The 14,640-nt window shown below is 37.2% G+C and overlaps 1 protein-coding gene across 4 annotated transcripts in view; it reads left to right on the top strand.

Moving 5' to 3' along the window:
- LOC128232845 (uncharacterized) overlaps positions 1-14,640 on the top strand; it is a 383,378-nt gene that overhangs the window by 302,773 nt on the left and 65,965 nt on the right. For all 4 annotated transcript variants that reach the window (XM_052946615.1, XM_052946639.1, XM_052946631.1 and 1 more), the window contains 5 exons: positions 1,054-1,151; positions 2,956-3,163; positions 6,915-7,024; positions 7,310-7,419; positions 8,652-8,758. In XM_052946615.1, the coding sequence (XP_052802575.1) occupies positions 1,054-1,151; positions 2,956-3,163; positions 6,915-7,024; positions 7,310-7,419; positions 8,652-8,758 (633 nt within the window). The remainder of the gene's footprint in view (positions 1-1,053; positions 1,152-2,955; positions 3,164-6,914; positions 7,025-7,309; positions 7,420-8,651; positions 8,759-14,640) is intronic.

Genomic DNA, 14,640 nt, shown 5'->3' with positions numbered 1-14,640 from the left:
TACTTGTGTCATAATACAGTTCATTTTTGTTTTAGACGGAATTCAACATGATCAATATAATCAATTTGCAACTGGCATTTGATTGTTTTTCATTGTTCTTTATCTTATATAGCCGATGTATACAGTATTAATGGTTTTTTTGAGACGAAATAGATACCTACTGATGAACAGTCAAACCATAAAACTTGATAACTGTTTAAAGTTTTCATTATCAGCATATAAATAAATCAGTACAATTGAAGAATGTGACCTGTACAAACTATAATGTTATTCATGATAATAGTATATAGCATTGAACCTTTTTTGAATATGTAACTAAACCAAACGTGGTAACAACTAATTTTTAGAAACTTAAATACCACTTAATTTGTCTATTTACATCCCATTATAGTTATTGTTCCAGTATAAAATACTGTTGCCACTTTGTGTAACATTCGTTTAACCAAAACATGCATTTAGAATTTATTCAATGATTATTATTAGATCATGAAAGAAGTTTAAAAAAAAAGGTGACTGAAAATAATGCAGATTATTTTTCTTGGCCTATGAATACAGTTTCATGCTTAACTGTTTATCAAATGTGATCCATTTGCCTCAGGAAATTGTGTTTTAGGAGTTGTATATATATTTCTGATGGTACAACATGTATATGAGAAATGGAGCAATAAAATAGCGAATGCTGATTGGTTGGATTAGAGTGAGCGTGGTCTAAGGTACAAGATCCATGAGTGGCAATTCTGACTTAGCCAGTATAACTGTATTGTCTTGTAAGAGTATAACTATTTATATCATGGTGTTTGAAGTGTTCATGAAATAGGTCATTGAATGGTTTGGCTCCACTAACCTCATGTATGTAATATAACAATGAATCATTCTTAGTAAGGAACTTAACTTTTATGGTTAAAGTTACATGTAAAATACATGTATGCTCATTGGTGGCTAAGAAACCCTAATACACAATGCAGAAGAACTTCTAATTATTGTGGCATAAGACATCAAATCATGAATACAATGTGAATAGTATGTTGGTCATAGAATTGTGCCTTGTTACAGGTAACAGAGTGTAGCTGTAACCAGTCGACAATGTTTGGAGCCAGTCTGCAACTCACGCCCAACAAGCTCTCCTTCACCGACATAGAGGGCTTCTTCAGGTAACATCTCACTGCAGAGTTTAAATGGATATTAAATGAATCATTTACCTTTTATAAGTACACTTATTGTTGATATGTATATGGGTATACAACATATATGGCAGTAACATTGTGCAAAACACAGATATTTATGTCTTTTAAATTGCTTTATTAATTGTAAAAACATTGAACTTTGAACTACTAACAACACAAATTCAAAGCGGTTAGAACATCAATAAAATTGTTTATTTTATATTCGATGGAAATATACAATTTTAGGAAAATGTCTGTAACATTTACATACCTTATGTTCAGCTGATCAGTTTATGTCAGAAATAACACAAATTCTGATTTTTTAGTAAATTCCGATGCAAATTCACTCATCAATAATTATCAAAATATTGTGAAATGAAAGATTGTGTTATAAGTCCATTTCCTTCATGCATATATTCAGTATTTCCGATATCAACACAAATTCAAATGCATTACTGCAGCATTTAACGGTTAACTTCTTGAAGCACTTGGGGTGAGAATAAATGTTTGACTGCTCACTCACGGTTTGGGAAGGTTTTTATTGTTACTTCAAGTTAAAACCGTGAAAACATGATGAGGCCATCCGGGGTCATTTATCATGTTTCGGTGACATTTTTTGTTTCTTGATGGGTCACATGCTTACTCTACTTGGCTCCAATGTTGGTGGTCTTTCTTACCATTTACATAAATGTAAATACTGTGTATAACGATCATGTTCTTTTTAAGTTGTTCAGTCATGGTTTGTTTTTGCTATTATAAAGTTCATTAAAACCATACAATGTTATGTAAGCCATCTTGGATTCTATATGATCATCAATGACAGGGGTATTAGGCCATCCTTGCTATGTTTAGGTGTCAGCAGACAGATAGGTTTTGGGCTAATTAATTGAAAAAAACAACACATTGTTTAGGATCAAGGGTCTTGCTGAAAAGTTTTAATTTCGACTACAGGAAACAAGCTTAAGCAACATATTTCATACGCTGTACAAGTATTCTTGACATTTGGTATCAGAAAATGATGCATTCTGGGTGATTCCCATGATCAACACACTTAAATACAAGTGTTATTTGATCTCTTTTTGCAGTGGATATCTATCTTTCTTTTGAGAATGGTCCAGAATGGACTAAGGAGGCTCTAGTGTCTATTTTCTACATAGAATGTCACTCATTTAGTATTCAGTTTTTTAAGAGACTGGTTTGTTTTCAGAAAAGCTAGATAAGACTTTTTGTTAAAGGTTTACGCTAATCATAAAAATCAAAGCGCATTAAGCGTAGAAAGGCTTTCAACCTACATTTTGTAATTATAGTCATGTTACTATAAAACAAATTAACTTAAAAAATTAAAGATAGTATATGCTTGCTTGCTAATATTATGTGGAATACCCAAATAATTACAGGTATAGAGTAGTACTCAATTAAATATGAAACCTTATCCGGAACTTTGGTCTCTGTTCTGGCTATCTATATAATTTGTAAGGAACATGTTATCAAATTTGGAATAACACTTCTTACAAAATCGTTCATGCTAGGAAAGATTAAGATTAAATTTAGTTAAATGCACATGTTTCTTTTGTTTCAACTTGCTGGACAATAATATTTAAATATTCTGTGAAGTATGCAAATATGCTCTTTCAAAGGCAACTGTTGAAAATTTGTGTTTCTGTTAGGTGACAATAACATTAAGGCATTTTTTTTTCTAATACTGTCAGAAAATTTAAACTTTTTTCAAGGAGTAAAACATATAGGGTTTAATTTATTTCATTTTTGTGTGTGTTTTATTTTCACATTTCAGTCCCAATGAAAACCCAGTTGCCCTGACTCTGCTAGGCATAGTTGTGTTGCTATATGTCCTGCTACTGTTCTGTTGTTACCATGGTGACCTGCATGACAACAGGAAGGGAGGCATTGTATATCTCCTAGACAACACACCCCTTGACCAGCAGAAATATGAAATCACCATGGAAACTGGGTTTTGGAGAAATGCAGGAACAACTTCAAAGGTATGATGCTCCATATGTGAGTGTGCAATACATTCTGATGGTTTATTCTGTATTATGTTGGCTTGAATAAAGATCCACAAACATCAGCCATTAAACATACATCAATTATCCTTCATTCATCAGCTATCATCAATCATTTTACATACTATTGGTCAGCAATCTTCTACCATAATACTTACCATAGATCAGCAATCTTCTACCATTACACTAACCATAGATCAACCATCTTCTACCACTACACTTACCATGGATCAGCCATCTTCTACCATTATATTAACCATGGATTGGCCAGTGTCTACCATTACATTTACAATAGATTAGCTATCTTCTACCATTACACTTACCATGGATTAGCCAGCGTCTACCATTACACTTACAATAGATCAGCAATCTTCTACCATTACACTAACCATGGATCAGCAATCTTCTACCATTACACTAACCATGGATCAGCAATCTTCTACCATACATTTACCATAGATCAGCAATCTTCTACCATTACACTAAACATGGATTAACCAGTGTCTACCAGTAAACTTACCATGGATCAGCCATCTTCTACCATTACACTTACCATGGATCGACAATCTTCTACCACACACTTACCAAAGATCAGCCATCTTCTACCATTACACATACTATAGATCAGCCATCTTCTACCATTACACTTACCATAGATCAGCTATCTTCTACCATTACACTTATCATGGATTAGCCAGTGTCTACCATTACACTTACCATGGATCAGCAATCTTCTACCATTACACTTACCATGGATAAGCAATCTTCTACCATTACACTTACCATGGATAAGCAATATTCTACCATTACACTTACCATGGATCAGCAATCTTCTACCATTACACTTACCATAGATCAACAATCTTCTACCATTACACTTACCATGGATTAGCAATCTTCTACCATTACACTTACCATGGATCAGCAATCTTCTACCGTTACACTTACCATGGATCAACAATCTTCTACCATTACACTTACCATGGATCAGTCATATTCTACCATTACACTTACCATGGATAAGCAATCTTCTACCATTACACTTATCATAGATCAGCCATCTTCTACCATTACACTTACCATGGATCAACAATCTTCTACCATCACACTTACCATAGATCAGCCATCTTCTACCATTACACTTACTATAGATCAGCCATCTTCTATCATTACACTTACCATAGATCAACAATCTTCTACCATTACACTTACCATGGATTAGCCAGCATCTACCATTACACTTACTATAGATCAGCCATCTTCTGCCATTACACTTACCATAGATCAACAATCTTCTACCATTACACTTACCATAGATCAGCCATCTTCTACCATTACACTTACCATGGATTAGCCAGCGTCTATCATTACACTTACCATAGATCAACAATCTTCTACCATTACACTTACCATGGATTAGCCAGCGTCTACCATTACACTTACTATAGATCAGCCATCTTCTACCATTACACTTACCGTAGATCAACAATCTTCTACCATTACACTTACTATAGATCAGCAATCTTCTATCATTACACTTACCATAGATCAACAATCGTCTACCATTACACTTACCATAGATCAGCCATCTTCTACCATTACACTTACCATGGATTAGCCAGCGTCTATCATTACACTTACCATGGATCAACAATCTTCTACCATTACACTTACTATAGATCAGCCATTTTCTACCATTACACTTACCATGGATTAGCCAGCGTCTATCATTACACTTACCATATATCAACAATCTTCTACCATTACACTTACTATAGATCAGCCATCTTCTATCATTACACTTACCATAGATCAGCCATCTTCTATCATTACACTTACCATAGATCAGCCATCTTCTACCATTACACTTACCATGGATTAGCCAGCGTCTATCATTACACTTACCATGGATCAACAATCTTCTACCATTACACTTACCATGGATTAGCCAGCGTCTACCATTACACTTACTATAGATCAGCCATCTTCTATCATTACACTTACCACAGATCAACAATCTTCTACCATTACACTTACCATGGATTAGCCAGCGTCTACCATTACACTTACTATAGATCAGCCATCTTGTACCATTACACTTACCATAGATCAACAATCTTCTACCATTACACTTACCATAGATCAGCCATCTTCTACCATTACACTTACCATGGATTAGCCAGCGTCTATCATTACACTTACCATGGATCAACAATCTTCTACCATTACACTTACCATGGATTAGCCAGCGTCTATCATTACACTTACTATAGATCAGCCATCTTCTATCATTACACTTACCATAGATCAACAATCTTCTACCATTACACTTACCATGGATTAGCCAGCATCCACCATTACACTTACTATAGATCAGCCATCTTCTATCATTACACTTACCATAGATCAACAATCTTCTACCATTACACTTACTATAGATCAGCCATCTTGTACCATTACACTTACCATGGATTAGCCAGCGTCTATCATTACACTTACCATAGATCAACAATCTTCTACCATTACACTTACCATGGATTAGCCAGCATCTACCATTACACTTACTATAGATCAGCCATCTTCTATCATTACACTTACCATAGATCAACAATCTTCTACCATTACACTTACTATAGATCAGCCATCTTGTACCATTACACTTACCATGGATTAGCCAGCGTCTATCATTACACTTACCATAGATCAACAATCTTCTACCATTACACTTACAGGTTATACACTGCTAATTAATTCCCCATACATTACAATGCAAACAAGCAACACTTCAGATTGGAAAAAAAAAATGCCATTTCTAGCATTTCGCAGTCATGTATGACCTTAAAATTCAGTTCAATTTCACTTGGAGGTCAATGTTACACAAGGTGGATTTTAAAGCAATAATTTTTGTCTAAGCTATTATTATGTCAACCTTTAAGATGACTGACTGAACTTAATGCATTGCACAATATGGATTGAATTGCAATACTTTGTATCTCAGGTGCAACTTTTAAACTATTAATCAATCAAACTTTACATAATTATAGAGCAGTGTGCAAGGTTTGTTTTCCTTAAAATTCATGCTCTGATCACACACTTGAAGGTCACATAGCAATATTTTGTGTCTCATTCATATAATTTTAACCATAAATGGGAATTAAATCAAATTCAGAGAATTGTAGAGTACCATGGGAAAGAAAGTCGATCTAGTTTTGAAACTTACACTTGGAGGTGGATATTGCACAATATGGATTCCATTGCAATGCTTCATGTGTCAGCCATAACCTTGTTACTATAGATGGAAATTCAATAAAGCTTCACAGATTTGTATAGCACTGTGGGACTGGTATGTTGTACATAAATTCTTGCCTTCATTCAAAGGTCAAGGGCACTGAGGTAATTATTGCACATATGGATTTGATAGCAATACAGAATTGTAGAACAGCATTGAAAGGTGTGTCAAACATAAAATTCAATCTCTCATTCCAAAGTTCAAGGTCACACTTGGAGGTCAATGCTGCACCCTTTGGATTTCAAATCAGGGGCAGCTGTTGCTTATTTTTATTTTTATCTTATACATATTCATTTCTGTTTTTGGTTAAAATAACCAAAACAAATCTAAAAAATGTATTAAAAACGTGACTGGGCATTACTGAAAAGCATGTTGTGCAATATGGAAAACATGCAAACATGCAATGTTTTCATGTATAAAATAAGATTTGTTATTTCACAGATCAGCATTATTCTGCATGGGGAGGAGGGCATGTCGGAAACACGGGAGTTGATCAGTGAAGATGATCGGCCCATGTTTGAACGGAACTCGAGAGACAAGTTCATTCTCACGTTAGTGATTTTTTTTTTAAATTTAAGCTTAGCCAGTGCTAGCATTGAAGCATTTTGTATGTGAGTGGCATATTTGTATATAAAAATTTTATCATTATAAATACATGTATATACAAACTGATTGAAACAAATAACTGTTTACAAGTACTACTTCAGTTTTCCCCTGGCTTTTATTGCTCCACAAAGATATGCTAAAAAAAATCAGGTTGCCAGAAGTATAGTATATATTTTGAAGTTTTACAATTTAAGTTTAGCATACATAATAGATTACTAATATTGTGGCAGGCTGCCAGACAGTATAGGGCGTATCTGGAAGGTACAGGTCTGGCATAACAACTTTGGCCCCTCCCCAAGCTGGTATCTCTCCAGGGTCATCGTCAGGGACCTTATTACAGGTATGCAGCCTAAAAGCAAAAAGTGGTAACTCTGAAATTGTCAAAGAAGAAATGGTCATAATACCCCCATCACACAAGTGGAAGACCATGAAGACTGCACTATTTTCGGGCAATTTCGAAGATCGCAGCGAGGATGCAGTCAAATTCAAATTCTCAAGTTCATACTATATCCGTAGTGCGTCCTTGCGTCTCACACGTTTCAAATATGTTCTTAATGGTAAATATCTTCACACGCGCACCACTTCCAATGCGTTCTTAATGCGTGTGCACTACATCGAAACCATGTCCAATGTGTTCTTTGAATGTTCTTACAATGACAAGGAAGATTGCACCATGCGCTAACCAAGTGCTTATCACATCCTCATTACATTCATATGACCTGAATTTATTTCTGAAAGTGATCAAGATGGAATTACCATGTTCGTTTTAAAACTGGCCTATTTTTCAATCATATCTAGTGTACGTATAAAATGAAGTTATATGGAATTTGAATCCCGTATTTATACATGATCACTGTTCAAACCTGACAGTACATGGTAAAAACCTGATGCAAATGTGTCTAAGACATGTTCAGCGCAGAAAGAACATATTAACTACCAAACAATTTCTTCTACAACATGGCACAATGAAAACGCCGTTCAATATTTGCCGTCCAGTGCCACTCTTTTACTACATCAATCAAGTTCCTACTAGGTTTTAGTTACCCTGGCACTACCTCAAAGCTTTTGTTTCTACATTTTCATTAAGTTCTTACTACCTCCTCATTCGACCACGTCCTCACTACCTTTTTTTTTTAACATGTTTAAAGTTCGCTCACGTCCTTCATGTCCATAAAGCCCATGCCATGTCCTTATCGGTGTCTACTGCGTTCCTTCTACGTTGACCAAGTTCTAACTGCGTCCTGTCAGATTTTTGAGGATGTAGTGGGAATGTTGCCTAGTGTGATGGGGGCAGAACAAGGTATCATCCTCAACATATTCCCAATAACAATTCACTCCACATTGGTATGTAGCTTTGTTTCTTGTTTTACATTATTCCATTGACGTTTTTTACAATAACAAGATGATAATTTAAAGTTTTTAAAGGCATTTTTATTATCTGTTTAAATATGTTCCGGAGCAATTTAAATTGCAGATAGAATATTACAAAAATGTGGCAAAGAAATGTGTAAAATCCTTTGATTTGTGTTCAGTTGTATAATATGTTATATTATATCCTGTATGTTCCTGCAGGGGTCCAGTATATGTTCCTGTGTGAGAAGTGGCTGGCTGTGGAGGAACAGGATGGCAAGGTAGAGCGAGAATTCATGGTCCTGGATGGAACACTCGACTTTACCAAGGTGTGTATGAGCATTTAGCAAAGAGTTCTGTAATGTGTTTAGATCCACAAGTACTATAATGGTCTGCTGTAGGCGGCGGATGTGTGTTCATAATAGTGTAACAGTTGGGTGTAGGCGGCGGATGTGTGTTCATAATAATGTAACAGTTCGGTGTAGGCGGCGGATGTGTGTTCATAATAGTGTAACAGTTCGGTGTAGGCGGCTGATGTGTGTTCATAATAATGTAACAGTCAGCTGTAGGCGGCGGATGTGTGTTCATAATAGTGTAACAGTTCAGTGTAGGCGGCAGATGTGTGTTCATAATAGTGTAACAGTTCGGTGTAGGCGGCGGATGTGTGTTCATAATAGTGTAACAGTTCGGTGTAGGCGGCGGATGTGTGTTCATAATAGTGTAACAGTTTGGTGTAGGCGGCGGATGTGTGTTCATAATAATGTAACAGTTCGGTATAATAGTGTAACAGTTCGGTGTAGGCAGCGGATGTGTGTTCATAATAATGTAACAGTTCGGTGTAGGCGGCGGATGTGTGTTCATAATAGTGTAACAGTTTGGTGTAGGCGGCGGATGTGTGTTCATAATAATGTAACAGTTCGGTATAATAGTGTAACAGTTCGGTGTAGGCAGCGGATGTGTGTTCATAATAATGTAACAGTTCGGTGTAGGCGGCGGATGTGTGATCATAATAGTGTAACAGTTTGGTGTAGGCGGCGGATATGTGTTCATAATAATGTAATTTTTCGGTGTAGGCGACAGATGTGTGTTCATAATAATGTAACAGTTCGGTGTAGGCGGCGGATGTGTGTTCATAATAGTGTAACAGTTCGGTGTAGGCGGCGGATGTGTGTTCATAATGATGAAACAGTTCGGTGTAGGCGGCAGATGTGTGTTCATAATAGTGTAACAGTTCAGTGTAGGCGGCAGATGTGTGTTCATAATAGTGTAACAGTTTGGTGTAGGCGGCAGATGTGTGTTCATAATAGTGTAACAGTTCGGTGTAGGCGGCAGATGTGTGTTCATAATAGTGTAACAGTTCGTTGTAGGTGGCAGATGTGTGTTCATAATAGTGTAACAGTTCGGTTTAGGCAGTGGATGTGTGTTCATAATAGTGTAACAGTTTACTGTAGGCGGCGGATGTGTGTTCATAATAATGTAACAGTTTGCTGTAGGCAGCGGATGTGTGTTCATAATAGTGTAACAGTTCGGTGTAGGCAGCGGATATGTGTTCATAATAGTGTAACAGTTCACTGTAGGCGGTGGATGTGTGTTCATAATAATGTAACAGTTTGCTGTAGGCGGCGGATGTGTGTTCATAATAATGTAACAGTTTGGTGTAGGCGGCGAATGTGTGTTCATAATAGTGTAACAGTTTGCTAGAGGCGGCGGATGTGCCTTCATAGTATAACATTCCGTTATAGACAGAAGTATGTTCATAGTTTTTATGTTTACTTGGTTGGTAATATGCAAATTAGCAAAGCCTAGGCTCTGTGTGGATTGAGAATTGAGTGAATAACAAGGCCAGTGAACCCCTTCAGGGTCGAGCATGCTTTTCTCTGAAGGGATCTGTTGGCATTTTGACATCGCACTTTACAAATGGTTGCAGTAGTGGGATGATGACAACTGCTGGAACGGAGTAGTTGCCTTACGCATAAGATTGCCAGACCAAGGCTCCGAACGAGTCTTCTCGGAGAGGAAAGTAATGTAACGGTTCGTTGTAGGCAACGGATGAGCATTCATAATAATGTAATGGTCCGCTGTAGGCTGCGGATGTGCATTTATACTATAACTACATTGAAGGTAGTAGTACCTACACTGAATGGTTACAGAGACATAGAAAATGCATTCAAATTATGTTGAAAAAGTATGACTGAATCTCTGACTTTATTATGATGTCACTTGTTGTACCCTGGTGTGCTCCGGGTACGCCTTACTGTGTTATTGCTATTTGCTCTAACTATTTATTTTTCAATGTATTTACCTAATATTTAAACATCTTGGACAAAATATATCTACCTTCAAAAATATATATGCTTTCTAAGTATATAGTGATTTATTTTATTTTTCAAGCAATAGTCTAGAAACTTCCAGATCCTCTCGTTTTTGTATAATTTATTATATATTTATTATATAAAAATATACAACATAACGTGGGTTTTTATCCTTACATATTTATATTTATTAAATAGGAAAAACTCATGTAATGTCATTTATTAATATAAATATATTTTACATTACCTTTGACAAACATATGCATGTATAAAATGCATACATGGCTGTAACTCTTGTGAAATGTTTGCATGGCTGATAAATTTATGTAGTGTACAAATTGATGTTGCCCTTGTAAAATGTATGCAAAGATGTTACGCTTGTAAGCTGCATACATGGCTGTTACTTAAGGCTGTAACTCTTGTGAGTTGCATACATGGCTGTTACTCTTGTGAGCTGCACTTGTGAGTTGCTGAAATGGTTGTTACTCTTGTGAGTTGCAACAGGGCTATTATTCTTGTGAGTTGCATAAATGGCTATTATTCTTGTGAGCTGCATACATGGCTATTATTCTTGTGAGCTGTTACTCATGGCCGTTATTCTTATGAGTTGCATGCATGGCTGTTACTCTTGTGAGTTGCATACATGGCTGTTACTCTTGTGAGTTGCATGCATGGCTGTTACTCTTGTGAGTTGCATACATGGCTGTTACTCTTGTGAGTTGCATACATGGCTGTTACTCTTGTGAGTTGCATGCATGGCTGTTACTCTTGTGAGTTGCATGCATGGCTGTTACTCTTGTGAGTTGCATACATGGCTGTTACTCTTGTGAGTTGCATACATGGCTGTTACTCTTGTGAGTTGCATGCATGGATGTTACTATTATGAGTTGCATACATGGCTGTTACTCTTGTGAGTTGCATGCATGGCTGTTACTCTTGTGAGTTGCATACATGGCTGTTACTCTTGTGAGTTGCATACATGGCTGTTACTCTTGTGAGTTGCATGCATGGATGTTACTATTATGAGTTGCATACATGGCTGTTACTCTTGTGAGTTGCATGCATGGCTGTTACTCTTGTGAGTTGCATACATGGCTGTTACCCATGTGAATTGCATGCATGGCTGTTACTCTTGTGAGTTGCATACATGGTTGTTACTCTTGTGAGTTGCATACATGGCTGTTACTCTTGTGAGTTGCATAAATGGCTGTTACTTTTGTGAGTTGCATAAATGGCTGTTACTCTTATGAGTTGCATGCATGGCTGTAACTCTTATAAGCTGCACTTGTGAGTTGCAGAAATGGCTGTTACTTTTGTGAGTTGCATACATGGCTGTTATGCTTTTGAGTTGCATACGTTGCTTATACTTTTGTGAGTTGAAAACTTGGTTGTTATTTTTGTGAGTTGCATACATGGCTGTTACTCTTGTGAGCTGCATACATGGCTGTTACTCTTGTGAGTTGCATGCATGGCTGTTACTCTTGTGAGTTGCATACATGGCTGTTACTCTTGTGAGTTGCATACATGGCTGTTACTCTTGTGAGTTGCATGCATGGCTGTTACTCTTGTGAGTAACATACATGGCTGTTACTATTATGAGTTGCATACATGGCTGTAACTCTTGTGAGTTGCATGCATGGCTGTTACTCTTGTGAGTTGCATACATGGCTGTTACCCTTGTGAGTTGCATGCATGGCTGTTACTCTTGTGAGTTGCATACATGGTTGTTACCCTTGTGAGTTGCATGCATGGCTGTTACTCTTGTGATTTGCATTCATGGTTGTTACTCTTGTGAGTTGCATACATGGCTGTTACTCTTGTGAGTTGCATACATGGCTGTTACTCTTGTGAGTTGCATACATGGCTGTTACTCTTGTGAGTTGCATGCATGGCTGTTACTCTTGTGAGTTGCATACATGGCTGTTACTCTTGTGAGTTGCATACATGGCTGTTACTCTTGTGAGTTGCATGCATGGCTGTTACTCTTGTGAGTTGCATGCATGGCTGTTACTCTTGTGATTTGCATGCATGGCTGTTACCCTTGTGAGTTGCATGCATGGCTGTTACTCTTGTGATTTGCATTCATGGTTGTTACTCTTGTGAGTTGCATACATGGCTGTTACTCTTGTGAGTTGCATAAATGGCTGTTACTTTTGTGAGTTGCATAAATGGTTGTTACTCTTATGAGTTGCATGCATGGCTGTAACTCTTATAAGCTGCACATGTGAGTTGCAGAAATGGCTGTTACTTTTGTGAGTTGCATACATGGCTTTTATTCTTGTGAACTGCGTACATGGCTGTTATTCTTGTGAGCTGCGTACATGGCTGTTACGCTTTTGAGTTGCATACGTCGCTTATACTATTGTGAGTTGAATACTTGGTTGTTATTTTTGTGAGTTGCATGCATGGCTGTTACTCTTGTGAGTTGCATACATGGCTGTTACTCTTGTGAGTTGAATACAATCATGGCTGTTGTTCTTGTGAGCTGCATACAAAACCGTTATTCTCGTGAGCTGCTTACATAGCTAATACTCTTGTGAGTTGCATGCATGGCTATTATTCTTGTGAGTTGCATACATGGCTATTATTCTTGTGAGTTGCATACATGGCTATTACTCTTCTGAGCTGCATACATGGCTTTTACTCTTGTGAGCTGCATACATGGCTGTTACTCTTGTGATTTGCATACATGACTATTATTATTGTGAGTTGCATACATGGCTTTTACTCTTGTGAGCTGCATACATGACCATTACTCTTGTTAGTTGAATACATGGCTATTACTCTTGTGAGCTGCAAACATGACCATTACTCTTGTAAGTTGAATACATGGCTATTACTCTTGTGAGTTGCATACATGACCATAACTCTTGTTGCATACACGACTATTATTCTTGTGAGCTGCATACAGTGCTGTTACTCTTGTGAGTTGCATACATGGCTGTTATTCTTGTGAGTTGCATACACGACTATTACTCTTGTGAGCTGTTTACATGACTATTACTCTTGTGAGCTGCATACATGGCTGTTACTCTTGTGAGTTGCATACATGGCTATTACTCTTGTGAGCTGCATACATGGCTGTTATTCTTGTGAGCTGCATACATTGCTTTTACTCTTGTGAGCTCCATACATGGCTGTTACTCCCTACGAGTTGCAGTGTCAATGAACAGATTTAACTGCATTTCTAAAAGGCACAAAGTGATGGGACTGTAACCTGCAACGTCAAAAAGGCTAACAGATCCCTTTAGAGAAAAGCATGCTACCCTGAACCAGTCACTGTCGTATGACCAAACGACATTTTGTGTATACATACGAAGCTCACTGGCATCCTCAAACAGCAGGCCTTGAAGTGCTGCCTTGGTTTCCGGGAAATCTCTTAAATCCATTGGGGCAAGATCGGGACTGTAGGGTGGATGCTGTAGCATTTCAAAACCAAGCAAGTTGATTTCAAGGAGAGTTGAGTTAGCTCTGTGTCCTGGTGCATTATCTTGGTGGAATATTATGTGCTTGGGCTCGAGATTGAAGCTTTTCTACTTCAATGCATGCATCAAGTCATGCCTGAGAACCTGAAGTAATAAATTTAAGTCAAACTTAGAATCGTGACAGTGATGCCAAAAATAGAGCATTTGAATATTTTTTGTAAACATCAAATTCATATATTTTTAAACTTCTTAGTAATATTTTAATAGTTAAAATAATGTTTAAAATGTTAATCTGCTTACCTTTGAATAGTAACTAGCAGTCACTGCCTGGCCATCGGGAAGTTGGTGCAGTAGGATCAAGCCCTTCTTGTCCATAAAAAACATGAACATGTGTTTCCCACCACTTTTCTGTACTCTTGCCTTCTTTGGGGGAGGGGTTCCCGGGGTTTTCCATATACAGGACTGGGCTTTCGT

Source organism: Mya arenaria, chromosome 1 (assembly GCF_026914265.1).
Source record: "Mya arenaria isolate MELC-2E11 chromosome 1, ASM2691426v1".
In the NCBI taxonomy this organism is placed as follows: domain Eukaryota; kingdom Metazoa; phylum Mollusca; class Bivalvia; order Myida; family Myidae; genus Mya; species Mya arenaria.
The sequence above is the reverse complement of the archived record's forward strand: the minus strand, read 5'-3'. Positions and strand labels throughout refer to the sequence as shown.